The 27,007-nt window shown below is 36.3% G+C and overlaps 2 protein-coding genes across 2 annotated transcripts; one reads left to right on the top strand and one right to left on the bottom strand.

Annotated features, from left to right (window-relative positions):
* The first annotated feature begins 291 nt into the window (after window positions 1–291).
* Window positions 292–22,315, top strand: LOC125846233 (uncharacterized). Its single transcript, XM_049525604.1, has 24 exons — window positions 292–657; window positions 769–878; window positions 2,743–2,908; window positions 3,880–3,980; window positions 4,083–4,155; window positions 4,254–4,389; window positions 4,872–5,032; window positions 6,445–6,569; window positions 6,643–6,742; window positions 8,832–8,928; window positions 10,344–10,395; window positions 12,474–12,575; window positions 12,663–12,809; window positions 12,907–13,069; window positions 13,183–13,410; window positions 13,490–13,644; window positions 13,796–13,924; window positions 14,033–14,150; window positions 14,293–14,488; window positions 15,540–15,651; window positions 16,063–16,217; window positions 17,324–18,734; window positions 19,979–20,173; window positions 21,518–22,315. The coding sequence occupies exons 1-24, from the start codon at window positions 525–527 to the stop codon at window positions 21,986–21,988; spliced, it is 4,836 nt and encodes a 1,611-aa protein (XP_049381561.1). The 5' UTR covers window positions 292–524; the 3' UTR covers window positions 21,989–22,315.
* A 389-nt stretch (window positions 22,316–22,704) lies between these two features.
* On the bottom strand, window positions 22,705–26,520 carry LOC125848910 (uncharacterized). The gene is made up of 10 exons (XM_049528874.1): window positions 26,263–26,520; window positions 25,880–25,984; window positions 25,664–25,780; window positions 25,020–25,550; window positions 24,591–24,934; window positions 24,396–24,495; window positions 24,253–24,312; window positions 23,998–24,081; window positions 23,764–23,880; window positions 22,705–23,440 (listed from the first exon to the last, which is right to left on the bottom strand). Exons 1-10 carry the CDS (start codon window positions 26,320–26,322, stop codon window positions 23,138–23,140), a joined length of 1,821 nt encoding a protein of 606 aa, XP_049384831.1. The 5' UTR covers window positions 26,323–26,520; the 3' UTR covers window positions 22,705–23,137.
* Between the last annotated feature and the right edge of the window lie 487 nt (window positions 26,521–27,007).

Below are 27,007 nucleotides of genomic sequence, written 5' to 3'. Positions count from 1 at the left end.
ACAAGTCTTAATTTCTCCATATCTGATAATGTTTTTTTGTTCCTTTGCTTGTTTAAATTTAATCTAAAATATTATTTTATTTTTAATTATATGTTATTGGACATTTGGACTGATACTATTTAAACAGAGTTGTGTTAATGATAAAAATTACTCTATGTAATTGACCTCAATTTTAAATTAACAGCGTACTTCTCATTGTTATTGTTCAAATAACCTTACAAAATAATTACTACTACTCTAATTTAATACTTTACACTGTGGCAAATAAAAATGGCTTAGATAATTTTGTTCGACTTTCTACAATCCTGCAAGTATCTCGCATCAGATTCTTCATCCTCTCTTCAACCCCTTTTCTGTAGATTAATTAATATTAGACTAATTTTCGTCATCAAAGCTTTTCAGGATCTGATCTGAAATTTGATCCGTTCATTTTCATGATCTGGATCTGAAACCTCAATCAACAACTGTTCATCTTTGTGTTCTTAGTTGAAATTGGTCTCGGTTAGTTAAATTAGGGTGGATCAATGGAGTGGGCGACTCTACAGCATTTAGATCTCCGGCATGTTGGTCGGAGTTCGAAGTCGTTACAGCCTCACGCCGCCGCATTTCATCCCACTCAGGCGCTTCTCGCTGTTGCCGTTGGAAGCCAAATAATTGGTAAACCCTTCTCAATTTCAGCTTTGAATTTTTAATTGAAACAGAATTACATATGCTTTATGTTCTGTTAATTAACTGTATGATGATGCTGAGTATATTTTAAATGGGCAGAATTTGATGCATATACGGGAAGCAAGATTGCTTCGATAGACATTGGTTCCCCTGTTGTTCGTATGGCTTATAGTCCAACAAGTGGACATTGTGTAATTGCTATTCTTGAGGTTAGTTCATTAAATTTCTTCAAAGATTTCAGTTAAAACCTGCAAGTGATAACACTTGTTACATTTGAAACTAGTGCTATTGCGATGAACTTAAGTGTGGTGAAACATCATGGCATTGGGCTCATGTGCTAACTTTGAATCCCCAAAACAATTAACTGAACATTTTCATCTTTCCAAGATGGGACTAGTTTAATAGGTTTACAGTTCTGATTTGTTGAGAAACCATGAGAAAATGCTTTACATGGTGATATACTGGAAACTTTTTAGTGCTTAAGTTTTATCAGTAATTTGTTTGCCTAGGAAGGGTCATCATTAAATCCAACAACACAAAAGACTTCCATTTGCACTGAGCAATTGATTACCTTTAGTTTTCTTTGTTTGAGACGAGGGTTGGGTGCTGGGTGGCTGGCATATAGCATTCCAATGAAAATATCAGATATTATTCATTTAGCTCTTCTTTCTTTTAGCTTACAAAAAAGCTCTTTTCTTTTTTGTGCGTTGGCTTCGATAAGTTGTGAAAGTTTATTCTAAAAGATGTTTGTTATGCATAGAAGGATTATCTTATTGGCTACAGTAAGAATGCCAATTTGGAGAGGTGACACCTTTCAGAAATCCCCTTTTTCCTTGCATCAACCAACCAACAAAAGAACTGTATGTACTGTAGATTCGTATGGCATTGTAAGAAACTAAGAAAGACATGCTCTACTAGAATCACAAGGAAACCCTTCGGGGTGGCCCAGTGGTTTGGGCTTGGGACTTCCATGTTGGAGGTCTCGAGTTCGAAACCCCTTGCCAGCGAAAGCAAGGGGTTTGCCTTCTGGGTCGAGCTCGTCGCACCGGGCTTGCCTAGTGCGGGTTACCTCTCCTATGTGGTTTGCGAGCTATTGCATAGGAGCGGGGGTTTTACCCTGTGCGCACCCAAAGGGTAGCGGCTGCGGGTTTCCCTTGTCATCAAAAAAAAAAAAAAAGAATCACAAGGAAGAAAATTTTATAGAAAAGGATGATTGAACTGAGGTGTGATATAATGAATGTCTTCACTCTTCAGCACATTGAATCTCTATGTTATTCAGTGTTTTTATCTCTATGTGTTTTTAATTATTTTGTGATAAGTTCCTTTTCTTACTTATTATATCCTGAAAGATCATGTCTTTGAATTTCAACTCTGTGTAATCTTCTGTAAGTTACCTATTTCAAAAAAAAACTCTGTGTAATCTTCTGTTATTGTTCTTTAAAATCTTTGTTGTTTCTTTTAATCATATAATTTAGTAACAACAGACCAACTTATTACCCTTTTGGACATAGCAGATAGTGTTCTTCACATTGCTCATGATATTCTAGGTTCCCTTTCTCTTTGCAATTAGATACCTTGAAATCAAGGATACAGCTTCTCAGATTATTCGTAATAGAATTTTTTCCCTTATAAAATAAACTTGCTAGAATTTTTTGATAAGTACGATAACATGTAATTATTTGTTTTTTTTTTCTTCTTTTGTTTTTATGTTTCTTTTGTATAAGACAACGAAGAAGGAAGAAAATATGCATTTTTATTATCCTCTTTTCCCCATGTAGGAGTTCATATATTCCCATAAGAGTTCTAAAACCCCTAGAATAAAGCTAGTATGCATTTTATTATCCTCTTTTGTCTGTGATATACATTTTTGCTAGTAAAAATTTAATAATCGCATTGTTCCAGTGTGAATTTCAATGGTTTCTTACTGTTGAGTTTAAAGCTCCAATGATGTCACCTGTTCCTTCGTAGCTTATGTGGGGTATTTGAACTCGGATATTGCTGTCATCGATACTCGTTATGCTATAATCTTGCATTTAGGAAAATTGTACTCATTTTGCTTGCTGCTTATTGTAGGATTGTACAATGCGTTCGTGTGATTTTGATGCAGAGCAAACGTGTGTTTTACATTCACCTGAGAAGAGGACCGAACGCATTTCTTCTGATACTGAAGTTCATCTTGCTTTGACTCCTCTTCAACCTGTTGTATTTTTTGGTTTCCATCGTAGGATGAGTGTAACAGGTTGGAGCTCATGCCTGTACACACATCTCTTTCATATTTAAGTAGTTTTTTTGTTGTTGCATTGTTTGAGTTAAAAAGTAAATTCTAGTTGATAACTGCTCCTAGGATACGTGTCATTGGTTAGAAATTTACTCAGTATCTAAAAGCACCAGTGTTGTTATTAGTTTAATTATAGATATTTCACCATCTGAGTGACGGGTTATATGGACATGAGAGATGTAATCCAGCTATTGGGAGTTGCAGACGCAAGCCAGAGTTGTGTGGTGTTGTTGTTTCTTGTGAAATGTGGTTGTTGGATGCAGTCTTGGCAATGTTAGTCCTGAGAGCTGCATTAACTATACTGTGCTTTTCTGCTTATGCTGATGTGCATTTCAAAAGAGTCTTCTGTCATTCATCAATTATGGCCGAGTCTATACTTCTTTCCTGTCAATGCTACCACATTATCTCCATATTTCCTTAGGAGCAATAGTATTTTGTTTTATGTGGTTTGACCGAGTGCCTGCAACATTTTACTACTTCTGCCTTCATGTCTCTCTGTTCTGGTTTTCTTGATGATGTATTTTGTCCTTCTGGATTCCGGTCTCATGCTTTGAAGCGTATTATCCCTGAAAGAGAAATACAACAGCCTCCTTTCCTTGCACATCATTCTTTTCTTGTATGCCCATAGCCCATTAAAAAAATAAGAAAAGATCACTGAGTCAGAACTTGGGAGTTTGTGAAGAGTCTTTTCGTTTGCAAAACTTTGGAGACTAGGGTTTAACCCTGGCTTATTGCATCCCATTTATCTATTGCTTGGTGGAAGCTGGTGGAATAGTCAAGGTGTGCTCATGCTGGACAGGCAACAGTGTTAAAAACAATGTTTTGTCATTTGCTACGTTTCTACAGTCAAATGCTAGTTTCAGAGCAATTTTTTTGTTCTTGAATAGCTATTTTATTGCAAGTGTTTCTGATCCATTTCTCTTCTTGTGAAGTTGTTGGAACTGTGGAGGGTGGAAAGGCGCCAACAAAAATAAAGACTGACCTGAAGAAACCTATCGTCAATCTTGCTTGCCATCCTCGACTCCCAGTTCTGGTAACATGTTTAGTGCAATTAAAACTTCCTATTTCATGATTGACCGGCAAAGTTTGTGACTGCCAATTTGATCTGACCATTCTCCCTCCCTTTTGATTTCAGTATGTAGCTTACGCGGAAGGCTTGATTCGAGCTTATAACATCCATACATATGCTGTACATTACACTTTACAATGTGAGATTTGAACGAGTCTCTTAATATATTCTCTTTTTTGTTGGATAGTTTGAACTTGGTGGAACTTTCATGAAAGCCTGTTTGTTTGCCATATATAGTGGATAATACTATCAAGCTGGTTGGTGCTGGTGCATTTGCATTTCACCCAACATTGGAATGGCTCTTTATTGGAGATAGACGTGGAACTCTTCTTGCATGGGATGTATCAACTGAAAGGCCTATGATGATTGGAATGTAAGTGATGTACAATTCAGCTATGGCTGACTTTACATTTCATTCTTTGCAATTTCCGCAATCTTAATTTTTTCTGATAGCTCAATTTAGGGACTTAGCAACCAATATGCCAGTTCTTTCTCCCTGAATTTTCTGACTAATGTTGGGGTTCCTTCTCTGAAAGCTAACCGACAGCTTAGTCTAATTCAATAGTTATATTGCTTTCAGTAAGCTCTCATTTTCCTTTTGAAGTGTGTTTTCTTAAAAACAAATATGTGCATGAAAAATAACCCGTGAATTCTGAATGGAAATGTCGAATAAAAATCACATCTGAATGGGTTCTGGAATCATGTATTCTGCTGATTACATTTGGGAAAACCAACTCTGACAGTTATATAATTTTAATTGTAGAAGTTCCAATTTCTGATGTTAAATATGAAATTTTACATTTCTTTCTCATAGGTGGATTATAATTTTTAATATTTTGCTTGCAATAATAACAGTACCCAAGTAGGTTCTCAACCTATCACATCAGTTTCTTGGCTGCCAATGCTGCGATTGCTGGTCACTTTGTCCAAGGATGGAAATATTCAGGTGTGGAAAACAAGGGTGGTACTGAATCCCAACAAGCCACCCATGCAAGCAAACTTTTTCGAGCCTGCTGGTAACTCAATTCTTTGAACCCCCCCTAATGAAATTGTCTTGAGATCACTTTGGGTGAAGTTGTTTGACATGAATTAGGAGCTTCTAATGTACGTCAATTGTTTTAAGAGTCTTGGGAGGTAGCAAAAATTTTTAAATGAACCATTCAGATTTGGTGGTAAAAACATAGGTTGATCTCAATTTTAAGTTTTCCTTTGAGGTGTTTTTACTTGTAGATTATGTTCCTCTATGGTGTTTCAAGCTGGATTAAAGGATTTCTTTTGTAATAGGACAAAGAACAAACTCATTTTGCTTGATAAAAAAAACAAAAAGCTTATATTTAAAAGTTCAGGCTCTTTTTGGGTGAGGTTATAAGCAAAGCTATTCTAACAGTAAAGTTGTCTCAATGTGAGCTATATGTCACGAGTTTGAGCCTTGGAATCAACCATTGATGCTTGCGTTAGGGTAGGTGGTTTACATCACACCCCCGCGGGGTGTGGTCCTTTCCCGAACCCTGCTTGAATGTTGGATGCTGCATGCATTAGGCTGCCCTTTACCATTTCTTCAGGGACATCCAATAAAATTGAAATGATAGAGAGACCCCTATGCAAGGATGACATGCACAAACCATAAATCAAAATTTAGAACTAACATTGCGCACCATGAATCTTGTTCTCAAATAGTACTCTTTTTTCTTTGTTTTATTTGCTATTTTTTCTATTTGAGAACATCCAAAAGAACAGAAAGTATTATCCACTTCTAAATTGCAAATATTTTTATACATAACTTCACCTACTTTGAAGATATAAGATTCAGTCCAAAGGGCGGGTCACAGGCGGATTTCTCGGTTATCAAAAAAAGAAAAAATACAAGATTCATTTGTAAAGTCATATTCAGTAAATTATGTTGTATTTTCTGGATCAAACCAACTAGCAATAACTACTATTCCCTCCGGTTTATGTGACCCTATTGCCGTATTTGTTCGTTCTAAAAAAGAACGATTCCATCTAAATTTGGAAACAATTTAACTCAATTTTCCATTTTACCCCCTTTTAGAAGTTTTTATAGCCACACAAATGTTATGGCATGTTTAGGACCACAAGTTTTAAAAGTCTTATAACTACAAAATGTCATGGTTAACACGATAAGTCTCAAAAATCTTTTTTTCTTTCTTAAACTCTGTGCCCAGTCAAATAAATTTGTATAAATTGAAATGGAGGGAGTATATATCTTTTTTTTTCTACTGCTACCAACAACACCAACGCCCACATACCCGGTGAAATCCCTCAAGTGGAGTCTGGGTTCTACTGCTACCAACAACATATGTATTTCACGTTGTAACTTTGACAGGAGTTTGTATTTCCTTTTTTACTTGTGTCTTTGTGATCCTTTCTGTTGATGCTATGTGTTGATAAATTCACTGCTATGTTGCAGCAATTGAATCCATTGACATCCCGAGAATTCTATCTCAGCAAGGAGGTGAAGCAGTTTATCCACTTCCTCGGATCAGGGCTTTAGAAGTTCACCCAAAATTAAATCTATCTGCATTGCTTTTTATGGTGAGCATTTCGATTTATGTCACATACCTGTGACTTGTATTGACACTCAGGACATTTCTGTGTTTGTTTACAGAGTTTGACTGGTGCTGACAATAAAAAAAATAGAGCTGCTTTTACTAGGGATGGAAGGAAACAATTATTTGCAGTTCTGCAAGGTGCAAGGGGATCTTCAGGTATTTCTAAACTAAGAATTTTGCTTTGTGTTTTGTTTTCCACGGTTATTAGATTTCAATATCATGTCTTCTTGTTTTTATCAGGTAAAAGTATTTCATTTATTAACATGGCCACAACATTGGCTGTATACAAATGGGTATTACCAAAAAGAAAAGAATTTAAAAAAAGACGGGGTTCTTTACAAAATCCGCCTGTTATTCTATACAACTAGGAACTTTATGGGTGTACCAAAAGAAAATAAGAGACTGAGGGCTACTACTGAACAGAGTAAAACTCAACTCTACCCCCTCAAAGCTCTTCTATTTCTCTATCTCCAAACCACCCACTCAACGTAAGAGGAATCACGTTACAACCTACCCTACTTCTTCTCCTCCAACAAAACATCAAGTTATCCACAATTTTTGGCATTGGCCAAAAGTTCCAAACCACTGAAGCATGTCCCACCATAACCTCATGGTAAAAACACAATGTAGGAGACGATGATCCACGTCTATGTAACACCAACTGACATAGACAGTCTTTCGCTTTCTAAGATTTTGTGCCGTCAAGATCACCCCTCTAGCAGCCAAATGAGAGAAAAGATACACCTTCCTCGGCACATGTGGTGTTCATATTGCATCACACAGGCCCTAACCAAAAGTTACTCATAGAAAGATTTAACAGAGAAAACTCCATTATTCCCCAAAGGCCCGAACCCCACTGCAAAGCATCAGAGTTATCAAACGAAATGACTTGCCTATGTGGAATGGCCAACAACCTGTGAAGCTCAGTCACCTCCCAATCGTGGAAATCCCTTCTAAATCTCAATAAGTTGCTACTTAGTGTTCTCCTAATTTGTTGGATCGTCAAGTCTCTTTGGCATGATATTCAGAGCAAACTCTGAAATTCAATTTTCAGTAAGTTATCCCCACACAACGTATGTTTCCACAAATTGATTCTCTTTCCATTTCCTACCTTGAATGAGATATTTACATTAAAATCTTCCCATCCCTTCAATATGTTTCTCCACAGTCTGCATCCAAAAGGCATAGTGACATCTCTAGTTCTCAATCCCTCTGTTATTGACCCATATTTATCAGCTATCTCACCTCTCCAAAGATTTCAATACCATATCTTATATTGGAGCTATCATGGATTTCATTTTATCCTGCAAGTCTCAAGTTCTATTTGTCCTTCCTTTTAAACTGAGAACATTTATATAATCAATGAAGGTTTGTTCAGATTTGCTTATCAAGTCAGGTCTTCTTTTCTTCAAGTGTTGGTTGGCTCTTCATTTGATATCTCTGGGACCTGGGCTTCATTTTTAATATGATTTAACAGAGTTTCCTAATCATGAAAAATGAAGTTTCCAAAATACTGTTTATGTGCCTGTACTGTTGTCGCTGCTATGTGCTTGATATTGCAGAGAAAATTATTTGCGGAATTTGCTACAATCTCTTGTTTCATTTAGTTACTCTAGTTCTGATCCCATCAGCTTATCTAACTTTTTAATGCAGTTGTACTATTGTTGTTGCTATGCGCGCATGATCTTGGAAAATAATAGAATTTGTAATGATTTTTCAATGCATGAAATTGATTCTGTTTTAAGTGCTCAACAAATCTTGGGTTGTTGATGGGGGAAGGAGTGTGCTGAGGCTTACATGCACCTATTCTTCCTTATTGTTTTTACTTTTATCCTTTCTCTAGTCTTCAATTGGATACTGGCAGAGGCATTTGCTGATTGCTGTTATTTTGTTTCCCTGTAGAATATGCAATCAGTATGTTCCTTTCTGAGTTTGGTTAACTTTTAGTGCGATCACACAAGGTCCTTATTAGTGTAGATGATGGTGTTTTTTTTTTTGTAGAGGACTACACTTTTGTGTAATCTTTGTACTTTTGTATAGCATGTGTCCAAGGGGAGTCCGAGAGTATCAATACTTCATCAAAAATAAAATTAAGTAATCTGTAATCCAAATATGGTGTTTTGGGATAAATCATAAATGTACTTCAAATGTGGTTGTAGGTGATCTTGTTATCACATTGATATAACTGCGGTATTAAGTGATTTGTATCTTCACCTTGTTGTTCTAACTTCATGATCCTGAACAGCCTCTGTCTTGAAGGAAAAGCTCTCAGCCCTTGGTTCATCCGGAATATTAGCTGATCATCAACTTAAAGCGCAGCTGCAAGAACATTATTTGAAAGGGTGAGTTAAAGCCCTAGGCCCTTAGCATTGTTCACTTTCTATCAGAACTAGTAACATTCAGGATACCCTAGTTATGACCTGTAAGCTACTGATTTGTTGTTGCATTTTAATTGTCTTTTCTTTTGGATTTGGTATTTTAAGTGAACCAAAAAAATGTTAGTACTATCTAACTGTTCTTATGAACATTTATCTTTACACGTTTTTTCAGCCAAGGAGGATGGGTTGGTAATTTGTTGTTCAAAAGCGACAAGGGATGACATACCCAATTTTTTCCTTGAGAATGGTAACTTGAGTATTAAAGAAAAAGGCACTAGGATAGTACTAAAACTATAAATACAGAGAGAAAGGGCAGCAGATTCACCTATGAAATCCTAACAGTTACAGGGCATCTATCAGACCTACTAAGGATACTGTCTCCTCTACAAAATGTTCTTTACGCCAAAAATGAAAAAGAAGAAAGCACTTCATATTAAAATTCTGTAAAGAGCTACTTCTTCCTTCAAGTTCTTAAATTTCTTTCTATCCTAACTGTCTACCATATACAAGCAGGAACCAATCTCCACCATTTCTTCTGCCTGACTTACACCCCCATTGCAAGGACATAGCCAAATTGTTTCCTGAATCCTAAACCAACCAAAGAATATCAGAGCTATTCAAAGTTTGAACTGTCGTTCCTGCTTACAGTATTTTTTTCTTTTCAGTTCGAAACAAATTTACTATTTGTCGCGAATGTTCTCAATTCAAAAGATTTTAAAACTGCGGTAAAGGAAGTGTACCTTCCATTATGTTTAAGTAATGCTGAAAGGGTTAAATTGCATTTCTCTTCACTAAACTAAGCTTAAGTTACCGTTAGATAAACACAATGGAAGATACACATGAGTCACATAGAAAGTAGAAAATATATCTTGACTTCCAAAAAGATAACCACACTGCAGAAGTGGTGATACCAAATTTGATAGAGTGGTTTTCTTGTCTTCTTGCTGGTGTAAAGCTAAAGACATCTTCCATCGTATTGCGTGACTGCTCTTTGGCGAGGTTGAAGAGCTTGGTATGCTTAATTTATCTCTTGTAGCCTGAGGGCACCCGATCCTCACCTCTGTAGTCTTAGTCTATATTATACATTTAATAAATGTCCATTTATTAATTATATATATTGCAAATCAGTTTATCAGCCATCTACTAGGAACCTACTTATCAATCATTATTTGTAGGGTGTAGCTTATCCTTTTGTCATGTTTACCTTTTTGGCAACTCTATTACATTGAGTGGAATACTTGATCTTTGATAGTAAATAGCAATTGTACTAACTTCTCTTTGAGAATTTTTGTTGGTTCACTATTTTTCTTATAGTCTACTTATTTAATTCTCCAATTTTAGTACTTACAACTAATGTTTGGTTAATTTTCTTGTGTCAGACAAAGTCAGCTCACAATTTCGGATATAGCGAGAAAGGCTTTTCTTTATAGCGTAAGTCATTTTCTCTTTGTTTCACATTTTTTCCTTTGGAAAGTATGGCCTATCTTGTATAGATCTTTCCTAAAATTTGTGGAGGCTACAAAAATTCTAGTTGATTTCTTTCCAACCGCCTAAACTTCAGTTGACAAAGTTACCCTATGTATCGGTGGGACGTAGCATGTACCCTGTGGAATAACAAAGGTGCATTCAAGGTGACACACACACCATAATTATCAAAGAAAAGATTGAGGAGATTAGTTGATTGTTTGAAAAATAATGCTTGCCCTTTCTATGATAGTAAATAATGGAATCATTTTCATAACATTAAACCAAACTTTCTTCATAATTTGTGAGGAGTTGCATTGCTAGCTAATAGTTGGTTAGAGATATGCAGGATGGCGGCGGCAATAATAAGAAGGGCATTATTGATGTGCATTTGGGGATGGTAAACTATTACAACAGGAGGCATTTGTAGTGACATATTAAAGTAAAAGGGAGGTCCTTCATATTTATGAATTGGAGTTGCTAAGAAAATGATTGTTAGATGTAACTCTACTCCAAAAGTTTAGCTCATGAGGTGAGGATTACCGAACATCTATCTCATTAGGAGACACTAATTCACTCCCTCAACCAATGTGGGGCATGCTAATGCCATGCATGCCCAAAGACTTGGCATCTGGAGTGTTGGACCGTAGAATTCAGGAGTTCAACATTGGGTAAATCAGGGAAAAAGATGTGTTTGACTGTGATGCCATGTTAAGAAAATGGACCTTGAGTATAATTCAACACAAAAAAATTAGCTCATAAGGTGATGTGATTGTTCAATATCGTTTAAAGAGACAACTTATTCCCTCAATCGATGTGGAAATTCTAGTTGAAGGGAAGGTACACTTAATTTTGTTAAGGTTGAAGTATTGCAAGGATCACCATATCTTTTAGTTTTTTCATTATTGAATCTTTGTAAAAAGTAGAAAGTTATAAGAAATGACCTCTGCGCCTTTCAACACTTCTCATGAGGTTTCTAAGAACAAATGGAGTTTTATTGAATCGTGTATACTATGTAGGTTCTCATTTAGAAGTTTTTAAAATGAGACATTACTTTATGTAATTATGTCTTTAAAATGACTCTTCTGGTACTGTTTTATCTTTTTTCTTGAGCCAATCATGTGAGAATTTTATGACGTGTGGTAGTGATACTTGCAAGATGTACCAGCTCTAGTACCATGTTGACTCTGTCTTGTGATTGGAAAGTTTAAGCATGAGAGATGTGACACGTTTACATTTTAATTATGTTTTTAACCAACTATCAGCCAGGGAAATAAATTGTCTTTTTTTTTAATAAATAATTAGTGAATGAAGTGTTAGTAGAAATTTGTATATCATGTAGATTGTGATAATTTTTTGCATTTTGTTAGCTCCCTGATCCTAGAGTAGACTGTTTATACTATGGAACTAACTCAGTTTTATTGTTGGATGTAACATCTTTTGTACTTTTGCATCTACTTAATGCCATCAATGATACCATTTATTTCACTCACATGAAAAAACTTTAGAACTAGATTTGACTGGTAGTTCATGCAAGCTATATTATACGTAGAGTGTATAAGTCAGTCTTATCATATCATCAACTCAATAGTTGACCTTCATCGTGTTGCTGACTCTAATTGTTGCATTACAGTTGAAATGATTGTGTGCTGTTTAGGACATTATTTTTAGATGTGAAAGCACAAAAATTCTACTAAAAAAGCTAATAAAAGGTCTGTGGGGCATGAAGCAAAGGAAATGAAGTGCATAGTTCACAGAATTAAAAAAAATTCCCAAATATTCAATCAGTACTATCATAGCCAAATTGCAATTAAATAACTAATTTCAGCATGCAATATGCAAATAATTCCGACATTACTTGAAAGCCTCAAAGTTGAATTTAAGGAACCAGTTATGTTTCACTGGGGTCACTTTGGTCCTCATTGTTCAAACCATACGTTCCTCTGAAGAACATTCCTCTAAAGTCAAATTAACACTAACTTGCCTTTTGAGGCAAGAAGTCAATATTTATAAGAAAAAGTCACCTTGTGAACTTATTTTGGCAGCATTTTATGGAAGGTCATGCAAAAACTGTTCCAATTTCCCGGTTACCTCTCATCACAATCCTGGATACTAAACATTATTTGAAAGATGTCCCAGTTTGTCAGGTAATTATTATCAACTGTTTAAGTTTCTACCCTCTTCACAATAACATGGTTTTGCTTGACATATCTCTAATTAGCTATCTTGTGCAGCCATTTCATCTGGATCTAAATTTTTTCAATAAAGAGAGCAGAGTTCTTCAATATCCTGTCAGGGCTTTCTATGTAGAAGGCTCAAACCTTATGGCATACAATCTGTCTTCTGGAGTAGAAAATGTTTACAAGAAGCTTTACCCATCGGTAATACTTAATTATTGTTTTCAGTTAGTATGTTGAAGCAGTATATTTTAACAGTACTATTGCACTTTTGAAACTGACAAATTAGTTGTTCTTCCAGATTCCTGGAAATGTAGAATTTCATCCAAAATACATCATTTATGGTAAAAAGCAGCACCTATTCCTCATCGTTTATGAGTTCAGTGGTGCCACAAATGAAGTGGTTCTTTATTGGGAAAATACGGATACCCAACTTGCTAATAGTAAAGGAAGTACGATTAAAGGTTCTCACCGTTTATCAGAGCTTTTAGTTTTGGCTTCTTAACATGTAAACAGGTTCTGCCATAACTCATTATTCTGATACTTGATGAGTTTACTCTCCTTTGCCATGTTCCAGGTCTAGACGCTGCCTTTATTGGGCCTAATGAGAATCATTATGCAATTCTTGATGAGGATAAGACTGGGCTGTCCTTGTATATTTTGCCTGGAACTGCTCTACAAGTGTTGGATGAAAAGAATGGAGCAATTGATCAAAACCAATCTACTGACACTGATGGTACCAGTAAGGGTCCTATGCAGTTTATGTTCGAAACTGAAGTTCATCGTATCTTCTCAACTCCAATAGGTATGTGAGGAAGGGGTTTCATGAAATGTATTATTTAATCTGCTGTGGCAATCCTGATCAGAATATTTTGATTTTGTAGAATCAACTTTGGTATTTGCTTCCCATGGTGACCAGATTGGCTTGGTAAAACTGGTTCAAAATTACCGCCTTTCAAATGCTGATGGCCATTACATATCAACAAAAGCAGAAGGACGAAAATTTATTAAATTGAAAGTAAATGAGATTGTCCTCCAGGTAAATGGTTCAGGTTATTTTTCTCTCTATAAAGTCTTGTTTAACAAAATTCCAATACAAGAATTAGCAACTGCACATATTGAGTCCCGTTCCTGTTTATTATGGTTTTTCTCTCAAGAGCTACTTCATTCTCAAGTATGATATTTTCCAGGTGCAATGGCAAGAAACTCTCAGGGGCTATGTTGCTGGTGTATTGACCACACATAGGGTGCTTATTGTTTCAGCAGATCTAGATATACTGGCATGCAGTTCTACAAAGTTTGACAAAGGACTTCCTTCAATATCCTTGGATGCATTCCTTTTATTGTTCCTGTTATTTGTATTGCCTCTTTGCTATCTTTTCTGTAGGCTATTTTATATTTGCTTGGATTCTTAACTTTTTGGATACTATAGATCTATTCTATGGCTTGGGCCTGCACTTCTTTTTTCAACTGCCACTGCTGTTAGTGTGCTTGGATGGGATAGCAAAGTGAGGACTATACTTTCAATTAGCATGCCTAATGCAGGTGGATACCTAATTCTTGCTCCAAACTGCATGTACATCCATGTTTGGGGCTATCCTGGTGTATTTGTTTTTCTGTTGGCTACATCTTTTTTCGTGCAACCTTGGGTGCTTAACTACTTTCCCTGCATGGCTTCCTTGTGCAGTACTGCTTGGAGCTTTGAATGATCGGCTGCTGCTTGCTAACCCTACAGATATAAATCCTAGGCAAAAGAAAGGGGTTGAAATTAAAAACTGTCTTGTTGGACTTCTTGAACCTCTCCTTGTTGGGTTTTCCACAATGCAACAACATTTTGAACAGAAGCTTGACCTCTCAGAGATCTTATATCAGATAACCTCAAGGTTTTCCTTCTACAAAATTTTGACGCTTTAAGTTACCAGTTTCAAAAAAGAAAAAAACTGTTAAACGCTTTTAGTGTGGCATCTTTAGTTTCTTTCATGTTGCTTAATGTTTGTTCTGATTGTACTTATTTAGTTCTTTCTTGGTGCTAACATTTATAATATATTGCCAACCAGGAAATGTAGGTATTGACTCAAGTCGTTTTAATTTTTGTGCTTTGAATTCTTTGTCGAATGAATCACCTTTGCTTAAATACTTCGTTAGTTACATAGCTAATTGTTAAGAAGTCCCACATCGGTAGAGGGATGGGAATTTGGTCTCCTTATATGGACTTGGACAAACCTCCCCTCATGAGCTAGCTTTTGAGGTTGAGTTAGGCCCAAGTGTCATATCTTCACTTCAAATGGTAAGGCCTATCCCAATTTATTGTTCACCGATGTTGGGCCCCCATTTAGAAGTGTTCACGTTCCAGTTGAGGTCTGGACGTGCGGGGGAGTGTTAAGAAGTCCCACATCAGTAGAGGGATGGGAATTTGGTCTCCTTATATGAACTTGGACAAACCTCCCCTCATGAGCTAGTTTTTGAGGTTGAGTTAGGCCCAAGTGCCATATCTTCACACTAATCATAGCCACATGCTTTTTTTTTTAGCATTAATGTTGTCCTTTGGTGGAGGTTATGAGGTCTACTCTTTATGGTGTATCTGGTCAACTGCCAAAAGATGCAAGAATTGAATAGCAGGCTAGAGAACTGTATTTAGAAAATTTCAGTGGATTGTGAATGTGAAAGATCTGATAAATAGGATAAGGGAAAATCTGTTGTATGCGATATTGCAAAATCTACAAAGAGATTTTAAAGATGTATATATTTTGGATATCTTAGTGTGTATATTTCAGATTTCTTTAGTAGTTGAATACAAATGGGAGAGGAAGGTACTTGTTCGACATGATGGCAGTTTTCTTGTAGGTTTTTGGTTGTAATTTTACTATGACTGCTTGCACAAAAGCCTGTTGGTACAGGAATATTTGACAGTTTTGTGGTTTTTTCTATATGAAGGTTTGACAGTCTACGAATAACTCCTAGATCTCTTGACATACTTGCTAGAGGTCCACCAGTTTGTGGTGATCTTGCTGTGTCATTATCCCAGTCAGGCCCACAATTCACTCAGGTATAAATTATTTACCAACTTCCTTTGTTTTTCATCTTTTGTTTGTTTGAGGTGAGGAGGAGAGACTGGAGGGAAGTAAAAGTGTATTAAAGTTATTTATGAATAAGAAAAAATTATTTATGGATAAGAGTTACTTCTCTTGTTTGGTTAAGAAGTTAAAAAAAAAAAAAAAAAGAGGAGTTGAAGTTAATGTGGAGTGTTAGATACCCCACCATGTTAGCTAGCATTTGAAACCCTTCGGAAGTGGATGGGAAGGTTGCAGTATCTCATCACTTTTTCTTTCTCCAGATGTACTACAAAACTTGAAATAACTCATCAGTACTTTACCTTCCCCCAACACAATTGTATGCAGAACCATATGTGGTGTTAAGTTTGCATAGTCTTTGTGTTAATATTTGCTAACCTGTGTAGGTATTGAGAGGAACCTATGCAATCAAGGCGCTCCGATTTTCTACTGCACTGTCTGTCTTAAAGGACGAATTTTTGCGCTCAAGAGATTATCCAAGATGCCCCCCAACTTCACATTTGTTCCAGCGCTTTCGCCAGTTGGGATATGCTTGTATAAAGTATGTATTCATGTGAATATTTTATAATTCTGTTTAAATTGTCTAAAACTATATGCTATGTCCTTGAATTCATTTCATCCTGTCTTTGCTATTTGTTTTTCTTCTTTCCTTGTTTTGGCTTTGGGTGTTTGACCTGCTTGGACTTTTCCTACAATTTGCAGCTTTACATTCTCTTTACTACTATTTTGCATATCGTAAATATTTTCTCAGCTATATAACCGTTTTGCACGTGGAGTAGATTTTTTCCCATCACTCCTATTAAATAATGACATTTACTTCTTTTTTTCTTATGAAATTAAAATCTATTAATGTGGTGTCAAGAAACCGTGCATATAAGTTCTATATAAATCGTAGAGAATCGCATCTGGATCTTTAAAGTTTCATTACTAGCCTTTTCTCTTTCTTTTCTATATATTTTGGACCAGATCTATTTGGTTTTGTTCTTGTGACGTGCTCGATATACATGTTTATGTCACGCAAATTGATATCTTATTCTTTCGTGTCTTTTTTGTGTTTGCCGGTCAACAATTCCTCTGGTTTCATTTAGGGCACTTGACTGATCAAAATATAAAAAGTTTTTGTCAGGACACATTCCATTACTTTTGTGATGTCTCAGCCCTCCTTGCCTATGTCTTGAACTACATGAGGTAGCTTGTTCCAAATAGTTGAGACGGACCTGTAGTGTGACATGTTTTTGATTCAGTAGGATAGGTAATATGATAGAAATGTGAGACTAGGTTCAGGGTGTAACTAATATGCCAATGTGACAACAGTAGCTACTTTTGGTTTTCAAAATGTGCTACTTTTTGGTGTTGCTCAATTAGAACTGTTTTATCATCGACCATGGTGGAGATTGTGCCGCTTTAAAATGTGTTTGGAAAAGTGGTCTGTTGTGAATTAATAGGATGAAATTTCTATTTTGGTGATGTTTGCAGTTTGTTTCTATCTACATCGTCCATTAAATTTATATTTGCAATACTTTTACACGTCCAACTTTTAGATAACTCTCTGGGAGACTCATGCAAAATTTGATATGCACATTCTTGTTTCAGGCTTTCAGCATCTTTTAATATTCATTCTTATATTGGATTATAATATGATTGCAGATATGCTCAATTTGACAGTGCTAAAGAAACTTTTGAAGTCATATCAGACTACGAAAGCATGCTTGACCTATTTATATGCCACCTTAACCCAAGTGCTATGCGGCGACTAGCACAGAAACTAGAAGATGAAAGTGCTGATTCAGAATTACGACGATATTGTGAAAGGATCCTTCGGGTGCGCTCAACTGGGTGGACACAAGGTATCTTTGCAAATTTTGCAGCTGAAAGTATGGTACCTAAAGGATCAGAATGGGGTGGTGGTAATTGGGAAATCAAGACACCAACCAATCTGAAGAGCATTCCTCAGTGGGAGCTTGCTGCTGAGGTGATGCCATACATGAGAACCGATGATGGTACAATTCCATCAATTGTCACGGATCACATAGGTGTTTACCTAGGTTTGATAAAAGGAAGAGGTAACATCGTGGAAGTGAGAGAAGATAGTTTGGTGAAGGCATTCAAAGCTGAAAATGCTAAAGACAAGGCAAATGAGCCTCAAAAATCTATTGCTGCATCGGCAGCTAACCAGGTTAAAGGGTTGCCTGAGGGTGAAATGTTAATGGGACTAGAAAGCCTTGGCAAGATAGTTGCCAGTTCTAGTGTGGTAGATGAGCAAACAAAAGCAGAAGAAGAATTCAAGAAATCACTGTATGGATCTGCTGCTGACGGTACCAGCAGTGATGAAGAAGAAACATCAAAAACAAAAAAATTACACATAAGAATTCGAGACAAACCTGTGACATCTGCTACAGTGGACGTGAACAAGATAAAAGAAGCCACAAAACAGCTGGGCCTGCCGATTAGTAGAACAAAATCATTAACTAGTTCATCCCCAGAACTTAGCCTACTTGTACCTCAACCTTCTTCTGCAACCAATGGGTCAGTCACAGCTCCAGTGGTTTCAACATCTGCTGATCCGTTTGGGACAAATTCATTGACACAATCTGCATCTATGCCGAATCTTGCTCCTAAGGCAGTGGGTGCTGGAGTTGCTGCAGGGCCCATTCCGGAGGACTTCTTCCAGAATACTATATCATCCGTCCAGGTTGCGGCATCATTGCCTCCTCCTGGGACTTACCTTTCTAAGCTGGATCAAAATTCCCAAGTTGCTGAAGCCACTAAAATGCAACCTAGCCAGGGTAGTGCATCTGCAGTTGATGTTGGTCTACCTGATGGTGGTGTCCCCCCTCAAGCTACTCAACGACCTGTTTCATTTGATGTGGTAGGTCTTCCTGATGGTGGTGTTCCTCCGCAGCCCTTCACTCAACCTTCTGGTCTGCAACCTCATGTTCAGATGTCAAAACCTCCCGTGTCCAACCAACCTCTTGATCTCAGTTCTCTTGAAGCTCCAGGTTCAGGACAACCTTCTGCACGCCCATCTTCTCCTCCAAAAGCTGTGCGTCCTGGACAAGTAAGTTTTCTTTTCCACACTTTTAAATTGTTAGGAAATAGTTGGTACCATACTATGATCAATTCCTGCTTCATATTGAACTTGTCTGGATCATTAGTAATAATGGGATGATTGATGGTAATCATTAACAATTTCGTTTTTTCTATGTGCAAATGCTGACACATAAGAACGAAAATTGGCCTTTTGAATGCCATACATGTTGATAATAGCACATGAAGAATTTTGTAGGACTGCTTGGGGTTCGCGGTAACTGTAAAATTAAAGCACAGATAGCTGGGTTATTTACATATCTAAGAGCTGGGTTTTGTCATCAGATTCTTCACTAAGTTGGTGAGGCCGTTATGTAATTATTAGTTGATATTTCTGATTCACTGGAGTGTAGGAGGTACAGTGAGGCCTCAGGACCCTTACTCAATTGCTCATGTTCAGTGATCTGCGGTCACTAGTTCATGGTTGAATATCGAGCGTTCTAGTAAGAGAAAATATAATGCTTCCTTGGATATGGATTTGTGTGCTTTTGAAAAATCAATTAGCTTACCTAAGTCTAATTTGACCAATTTCGTATGTGGTTGATTTGGGCTAGTGAAGGGAAATCCCTTGTACTATAAGATACAAGGATGCTGAGAAAATTGAGTGCTACAAGAAATCCCTTCATTTTTGGATTGTATTAGTGCAGATCAGAATTAAACTAGTGATGGGTTAGGGAAAAGAAATTTGAAGTCAAAGGTTAAGAAGATAGATAATTAAGCTTAACTGCAACGAGCATACTGATTCTGTTAAGGTGTATATATTTAGGGTTTCAACCTTCTTAATGGGTGGATTCTACTTCACTGTCTGACAAAAACAAGAGACAGATAGGCCAAACCCGCAGTTGGTGATATGCTCATTTGTGCTTCACTTCAGAAGAAATAAAAGGAAAATCACATTGCCAAGAGGGACAAGGAGCAATGATGCTCCAAAGTGAGGAATTTGTATATAAGTCCGCAGAAGAAAAACTGATGAAGCTAGGGAGACCTATGAACTATTGCTATATGATAACATACAACAGAAATATTTTTGAGCTCTCTAAAAACCTTCTCCTTCTATGGGGGTTCAAGAAACTAAATACGACAAGGATTTACTGAGAATCAGTGAGGAGATCCTTGAGCATTAGTGTCAGTTGAAACTTGAAAGTCTTAAGGTCAATTATGTCCAAGTCAGAATCCTCATCATTTTCTTACAATTTGCATTTTTATCTGTCATAGGTTCCTCGTGGGGCTGCTGCTCCACTTTGCTTCAAGACTGGTCTTGCCCATCTTGAGCAAAATCAGCTGCCAGATGCATTATCCTGTTTCGATGAAGCTTTCTTAGCATTGGCTAAGGATCAATCTCGTGGAGCTGACATAAAAGCTCAAGCTACAATATGTGCACAATACAAAATTGCAGTCACTCTGCTTCAGGTACTTAATCCTTTACCAAATAGCTAGAGTCTCTACTTTTTTGTTTTACCATCCTCCTGTTTCTGTCCCTATTAATTGACGCCATGTATTTTCTTTGTAGACTACTGCATTAGAAGTTACCAAGTGAATCTAATCTGCTCCTAATACAAGTTGCTAGCTTCATTTCTTTTAACATTAAGGACAGATATTCACATCTTTTTATATTTCAAGATAACAACCATTTTGTTATCACCACTATAGACTTACTTCACCATGTGGGTTGAATTAATACCACTAGTCTTAAGATTAAGATTGAATATTTACAGAGATCTGTTAGTGGAAGTACCAAAAGTGCACAGCTGTACTCTTAGAATCCGTTTGGCTTAACTTAAAAAAAATAGCTTTTTAAAAGTAGTTTTTAGAAACTCAACCTTTAGTAACTTTTCAGTTAAAAAATGAAAAGTAGGGGAATACGTACTTTTATCTTTTAACTTTTTTTAAGTCATTTTAAATTTATTTTAAGTTATTTTTAACTTTGTCAAACATTCCCAAAAGCTAAAAATGACGTAAAAGTAGGTTTGACCACTTTTAAGCCAATCCAAACAGGCTCTTAGTTTTAGAAGGTTAAATATGTGTAGTCAGGTAACACAAGGATTAAAATTTGGAGCAAGGGACAAAGTGCAATTAGCTCTATAAGAAAAGTAGGAGTCTAGCTAACCCTTATCCTCTGTTCTTGTGTTTCTTCCCAAAATGCAGCTGTTTTCAACTTCTCAATAGAATTTTCCGCATTAGAATTTAATGCAGCAAACCCACTAGCTAGTTTTGTGTTGTCCCTACATCATATGCAGGAGGTAGTTTGAGATAGCCTTTGTAAACAGTTAGGATGATTAAAGAGAGAGGAGCGGGAAGGGAGATGTATTTACCTGTGTATGGGTGACTTATGTTGAAACCTAAGCTTCATTGCAGAAGACAACCTTTTTTTTTTTTTTGGTAAAAGAGAACCTTTTATTTACTAGCCAACAGCAATATTGAGCAAATATCATTTGGTTTCCATTCAAGGTCTTGTTTTGTTTGGATGGGTGGCTTCTGCCTGTTTGGCCATGAAAATTGTGAAATTTGAAAAAACAATAGCTTTTGTTTTCAAAGTGAAAAATGAATATTTGGAAATTAGAGTTGTTTTTTGAATGTATTTTTTTTTTAGAGTGATTTGGAGTGAAAAAGGTTTCGGTGTTTTTCAAATTCTGGTAAATTCCTGATTTTTCCGAAATTTTATGGCCAAACATGATTTCCAGAATTCAACTCCAGAAAGAAGTAAAATATATTCATGGTCAAACAGCATCTAAGTCCTTTGTCACTTCATTGCAGGAAATCAGCCGACTGCAAAGAGTTCAGGGCCCGAGTGCAATCAGTGCAAAGGATGAAATGGCACGATTGTCTCGACACTTGGGTTCACTGCCTCTTCTCGCTAAGCACAGGATAAATTGTATTCGAACTGCTATCAAGAGGAACATGGACGTACAAAATTATGGCTATTCCAAGCAGATGCTTGAACTTCTATTATCTAAGGCACCTCCAGGCAAGCAAGACGAGTTGAGGAGCTTGGTTGACATATGTGTTCAAAGGGGCTTGTCCAACAAGTCAATTGATCCACAAGAAGATCCATCCCAGTTCTGTGCTGCTACGCTTAGCCGTCTATCAACCATTGGTTATGATGTGTGTGATCTATGTGGGGCCAAATTCTCTGCTCTGTCATCACCTGGCTGCATTATTTGTGGCATGGGTAGCATTAAAAGATCGGACGCACTTGTGGTTCCTGTTCCCTCTCCATTTGGCTAAAATTACCGGTTGAAACAAAATTTACTCAGAAATTCTGGGCTTGGTTGTTGTGGTGTTGGTATTAGCATAGTGCAATTGTTTGTACATAGTGTAATCATCCATTTTGTATTTGGTGTTCTATTGTTCCCTCCACATCATTTTTTCCTTTCCTCCTTTGCCCTTGTCTAGTTTGGCCGTGTGCAACTAATTCCAGTAATCAGTTCCTGTAGTTCTCTTTGAAAATTTTGCTAATAGCGGCGGGTGTTGTTTTGTATGGTCTCTACTTAAATACATCTTTTTTTAAAATATCAACATGTTTATTTTTACACAGATGTAAGTCCTTGTAAACACTGATTTCTATGGATCTTATTATTTAAGGTCTACATTTGACTATCCTCTCAGGCTCCACTTGTGAGATTACACGGAATATAATTGTTATTGTTGTTACAACCACTGTGTAAAAGAGAAGCATATTTGTTACTATGGTGCCTAGTTTTGCTATAACTGTACAAGATGGCCTCTTTAAGTTTCCTCTGTCGTCAAATTTGTTGCTTTAACACAAATTTCAGTCTTGATTGCTGAAATACCCGTGAACATATATTATAACAAAACAATGAAGAAAAAAAAAGAAGGTCTATGTAACAGCATTGATGCATCTAAGTTATCTTTTTTTTTTTGTTTGAAGTAAAATTACATTTTCCAAGATTCTAGAAAAAGTACTAGAGAGTAGATATCACAATTTTTTGTTGTAAAATAAAATATTTGAAAAATTGTACAACCAAATAAAAAGTGACTCAAAACAAATTTGAGACAGTAATGTACAATGGCACTGACCAAAATAGTGTAGTTGAATGAGACACAACCTTGGCTGCAGAATTTAACTCTACAAGTAATCGCATCACATATACTCTGATTCCACATCCTGTGTTTCAGCAAGCAACATGTTTGCTTACTCTAGAGATAATGATCTCGTCGAGTTTATTAACGTAGGTGTCTAAGAGATACAAAGAATTGAATTTGCTACAATCCTATACTGTTATCTGGAACAATATCAATGACCATCATTAGTTCCATTAACACATCCCTCTGAAATGTTATGCTTCTCAGACAGTTCCTTTACTAGTATTCTGTCATCTGAGCTAGTACTCTGGAACTAGTGGAAGCAATATTTTATTGGTGTATGAGGTACCTGAAGCTGAAATTGTAAGGCATTACTTGAACTAATTGTGAAAGGGGTTCTCTTCCTCGTCTCTCGAGGCATTTCATAGTTTGATTTCTAAGTCCATCTGGTAGCTGGAGGCACACCCAATCAAGTAATGCATCCAAGTCCTTTGCAAAATCAAGAAGATACCAATCCAACAACTTGGGCATAATGAGCTTATTTGTTGCTGAAATACCAACTGCTGCTTGTAAGTAATCTCTTTTTGCTGTTTCCAACTGAGTTTCAACTTGAGATGCAGTGTAAACCCTCACCTTCGGTATGGAAAAGATCACAACATACAATTAGAATTACTTGGACATAATGTCGAGACTTGAAACATTATGTTAGCACGGAGTTTAAAGCTCTGAGAGACTTCAGGAGATGAATGATTGACCAACTCATTATACACCTTATGACCTTATGCTTTTCTCAACCATTATGCTTTTTTACTTCTTAATTTGTGAAATGACCTGATTTCTGTTTGTAGACATTCAGAAAGCTATACTTTTTGAAGTTTCCAGCTTAGGAATATGAATTGTCAAGCCTATGATTTTGCGAAAACTGAGAAGGTAATGTAAGTGGTCGATAAACTTACTGCAGGGGAGGACCAACTTCCACAGGTAAGTGCGAATGTGACGAGAGGTTCAGACCACTCCAAGCCAAAAACGCTCCGAACCTTCAGCTCAGTGTCTTTTGCTGACTTTGAACAGGTCTTTCAAGTGATGGAAAATAGCTTAAGAGTTTGTTGAATGAAAGAAAAATTCAAAAACAATTGCTCTAAGCTCACACAACTGCAGAACAGATTAAGGAACATCGAAAGGTAACTTACATATTTTAAGTGGTACGGTAGCCTCAAGATAAAGTGCTCAATCATGATTGCATTTAGAAAATGCCCTCCCACATTAATTGTTGCCTGATGAAATTCATTGAGAAAGTTAAATAGATTCCGGAGTTCAAAACTTACACCCCATATACTTTTAACTGATCCATTACAACTTCAACGAGGAGAAACGTGTATTAATGGATCAATTATTGTAGCATCAGCAATATACGAAGCATGGATTATAATGACTGAGTAACTTGCCTTTTGCATTAGTGATACGACTTGTTCAGCAGTCTCTGGAATACCATGCTCTATAAATGCCTGACAGATTCATGACAAAAGGAATTATTTCTTAAATAGAGTATAATATGAATTGATTTTTGGGTATAACATAGGCCACTTACATTCATCACACATGAATTGTATGTGTTTATCCAGAATGCTAACTTCTGTTGATGAGTCAAACCCTCTAATTTCACAGATGATAGCTTGCCAAGGAGAATCCTTACGTTTGAAATGTAAAGAACGCGATAAGGACATGCAAATATACTGTCTTCTTAATCATAATTACTAGAAAATGGTAGAGAACTTGAACTTACTTAAGTCTGTGAATCAGAAACGAAGCATTCATTTTCTGGTTTAGATTAACAGAGTTAGCATCTATATTGAGTATATATCTGTATTCACCAATATCTTGCTTCCTTTGTTCTGAGCAGATGCAATACGGATCTTGAAACTCCCTTTCATTCAAGACTTTTGCTCCTAAAGAGCGAAAAGATTCTGTATTAGCTATCTTCCCTTTAGATGTGCTCAACCTTAATAAGATGCTAGACAAGCACTTTAAAATGTCTTCAGATATTTTGTTTTCTGTGCTTTCAGCTTCCAATTCCTGTTCATCTGAAGAAGCTAAATAACTCTCTTGTGCTTGTTCTACAGCCCTGCACTGAACAGATAGAATTATAATAAGATCAATTCGCACGTGAAGCATCAAATGCTAACTTTCTTGCTGGTTGCCTAATGGTATATACCTGAACCCTAACATCTGCTATTTTGCTGATTGATTCAGGCTTAACAGGAGGCCTTACTAACGAAGTATTTATCGTGCTGATTTGCTTCTGTGGAGATGGCTTATCCTTAGTACAACTACCAGCCGAGTGATTCTCTTTTCGTAGGCCATCTATCAATGAGTCATTGCAATTCTTCATGACAGCTTGTCTGCTATTTGATGTTACATCATAGCTAATTCTCGAGCTACCGAACACTGATTCTTTTAAAAACAACTTTCTACTTGAAGCACTCCTATCTAGAGAAAGAGAAGACTGTGGCACGGATGATCCGAGATTGACTTCACTCATGGAAAATGATCTTGAATGTCTTTGCTTAGAAACTTTACCATGTAACTGAGGGTATGAATCAGACAAATGATTACCATCCGTATTTCGCCTTGAGAATGTGGAAACTGCTTCTTGATAGAGACCTTGTCTATAAGTAACAACCTGTTCCTCAAGCCGGACCACTTCTTCTTCTAAAACAGCTACTTCAGCAAGAAGCTCTAATGTCTGCATTATCGTCATCACACAAATCAATTCATTACCATGCATATTCAATTGAACTCAATATTTTCAGAAGGAAAAAAATCATATGAAATTTCAATTGAACCACAAGTACTAACATATTTGGGAAGATAAGGAGGAAGGCGAGGTAGAGTTCCTAAAGGTCTGTAAAAAGCTCTTTCCAATGCTCTGTGAATATTTTCTTCATGCCTCAACTTCTTCTTTAGCTTATCAACCTGCCAATTTGAACGCGAAAAATCAGAAAGTTTTAAAACCTTAAAGGCAAAAAATGAAAATTTTAATTTTATGAATTTAGAGCATTAAGATAAGAATACATCTTGAAGTAAGGCTAATTTTCTCTCTTTAGCAGCTTGACGCCGATTAACTCTGGGCTTCTCTACAGACAAGAATTTGTTTTGCTGTATTTCCATCTTCTTCTCCTATCAAGAATTAGATTTAACAAACTTTTCAGGTTGAATTTAATAAGTGAGATAAATTAGATGTGTAGTTAAAAGGGGTATTGAGAATATGAGTAAAGCATCCAATTCAGAAATTGGATCCAAAGATTGTGTAGTATTATTCAAGACAATGGCCAAATAAAGGAAGAAAAAGTAAAAGGAGGAAAGGGGACAAGAAAGAAGAGAAATCTCAATAATTTAGCATAATCAAAGTCAGAGAGAAGAAAACTTTGGGATTTTTGGAAAGTGGAAGAACTCACCTTTTGAGGATTCAAAGGAACTTTTTTGGGGTGTAGAGATGGTCGGAATCTATTGTTCATCTCTTTTTATTTTCTTGAAAATGGTGGTGTCGAAGTTTATAAGGTAAATTTCAGACAAAGACCAGTCTAAGGATTTTGAAGAAAAGAATAAGAAATTCAGAGAGGTGGAAGAAGAAAATACATAAAAAGCACAAGCATGAGATATAGAGAGAGAAAGAAAGAAAGAAAGAAACTTGAGAGGAAGAGAAGAGAGAGCGGGAAAGTTAAAGGGTGATACAGAGAAAAAAGAGTAGTGGGATTGGGGGAACTACAACAGAGTGGGAAGCATCTCTGTTTTTTTTTTTTCTTCATATAATAATAGTGTTAGAGTTTGATTAATTTTAAATTTGTACGTATTGGTGTTGGAATTGATTATTTTAAATTTGTACGTATAAAACTCATTCAAGAAAATGTTTGAATAGTGCTCAAAGGATTTTTTTTCATACTGAACAAATATATTCTCTTATTCATCCAATTATTGGAGTGGAAATAGCTTGAGTTATGAGTAATATACAAATAATGGTAATAATAGTTACCATCAATGAGTTTTAGGCTCTTTTCTCAAAAGATTTTTCTTTTATATATATAAAAAACTATAAAAATAACATCAAAAAAAGCCTCTGCTGAATTATTCTTTAATAAAAGGCAATATTCATCCATTTCTCTGTGATAGATGAGATAAATGGTTAAAAACTTGAAATAAAGG

This window comes from Solanum stenotomum, chromosome 12 (genome assembly GCF_019186545.1).
Source record: "Solanum stenotomum isolate F172 chromosome 12, ASM1918654v1, whole genome shotgun sequence".
Lineage (NCBI taxonomy): Eukaryota > Viridiplantae > Streptophyta > Magnoliopsida > Solanales > Solanaceae > Solanum > Solanum stenotomum.
This window is presented reverse-complemented; position numbering and strand designations above follow the sequence as displayed.

What these genes read in the sequence shown, in the direction of transcription:
- LOC125846233 (XM_049525604.1), top strand. Translation starts at nt 525, where the DNA reads ATGGAGTGGGCGACTCTACAGCATTTAGATCTCCGGCATGTTGGTCGG. An exon ending in TAAATGAGATTGTCCTCCAG is followed by an intron (nt 13,645 to 13,795) that starts GTAAATGGTTCA and finishes GATATTTTCCAG; the next exon opens with GTGCAATGGCAAGAAACTCT. An exon ending in TTGGGATATGCTTGTATAAA is followed by an intron (nt 16,218 to 17,323) that starts GTATGTATTCAT and finishes ATATGATTGCAG; the next exon opens with ATATGCTCAATTTGACAGTG.
- LOC125848910 (XM_049528874.1), bottom strand. Translation starts at nt 26,322, where the DNA reads ATGAACAATAGATTCCGACCATCTCTACACCCCAAAAAAGTTCCTTTG. An exon ending in AATTAGCCTTACTTCAAGAT is followed by an intron (nt 25,781 to 25,879) that starts GTATTCTTATCT and finishes TCAAATTGGCAG; the next exon opens with GTTGATAAGCTAAAGAAGAA. An exon ending in CTCCTTATCTTCCCAAATAT is followed by an intron (nt 25,551 to 25,663) that starts GTTAGTACTTGT and finishes ACGATAATGCAG; the next exon opens with ACATTAGAGCTTCTTGCTGA.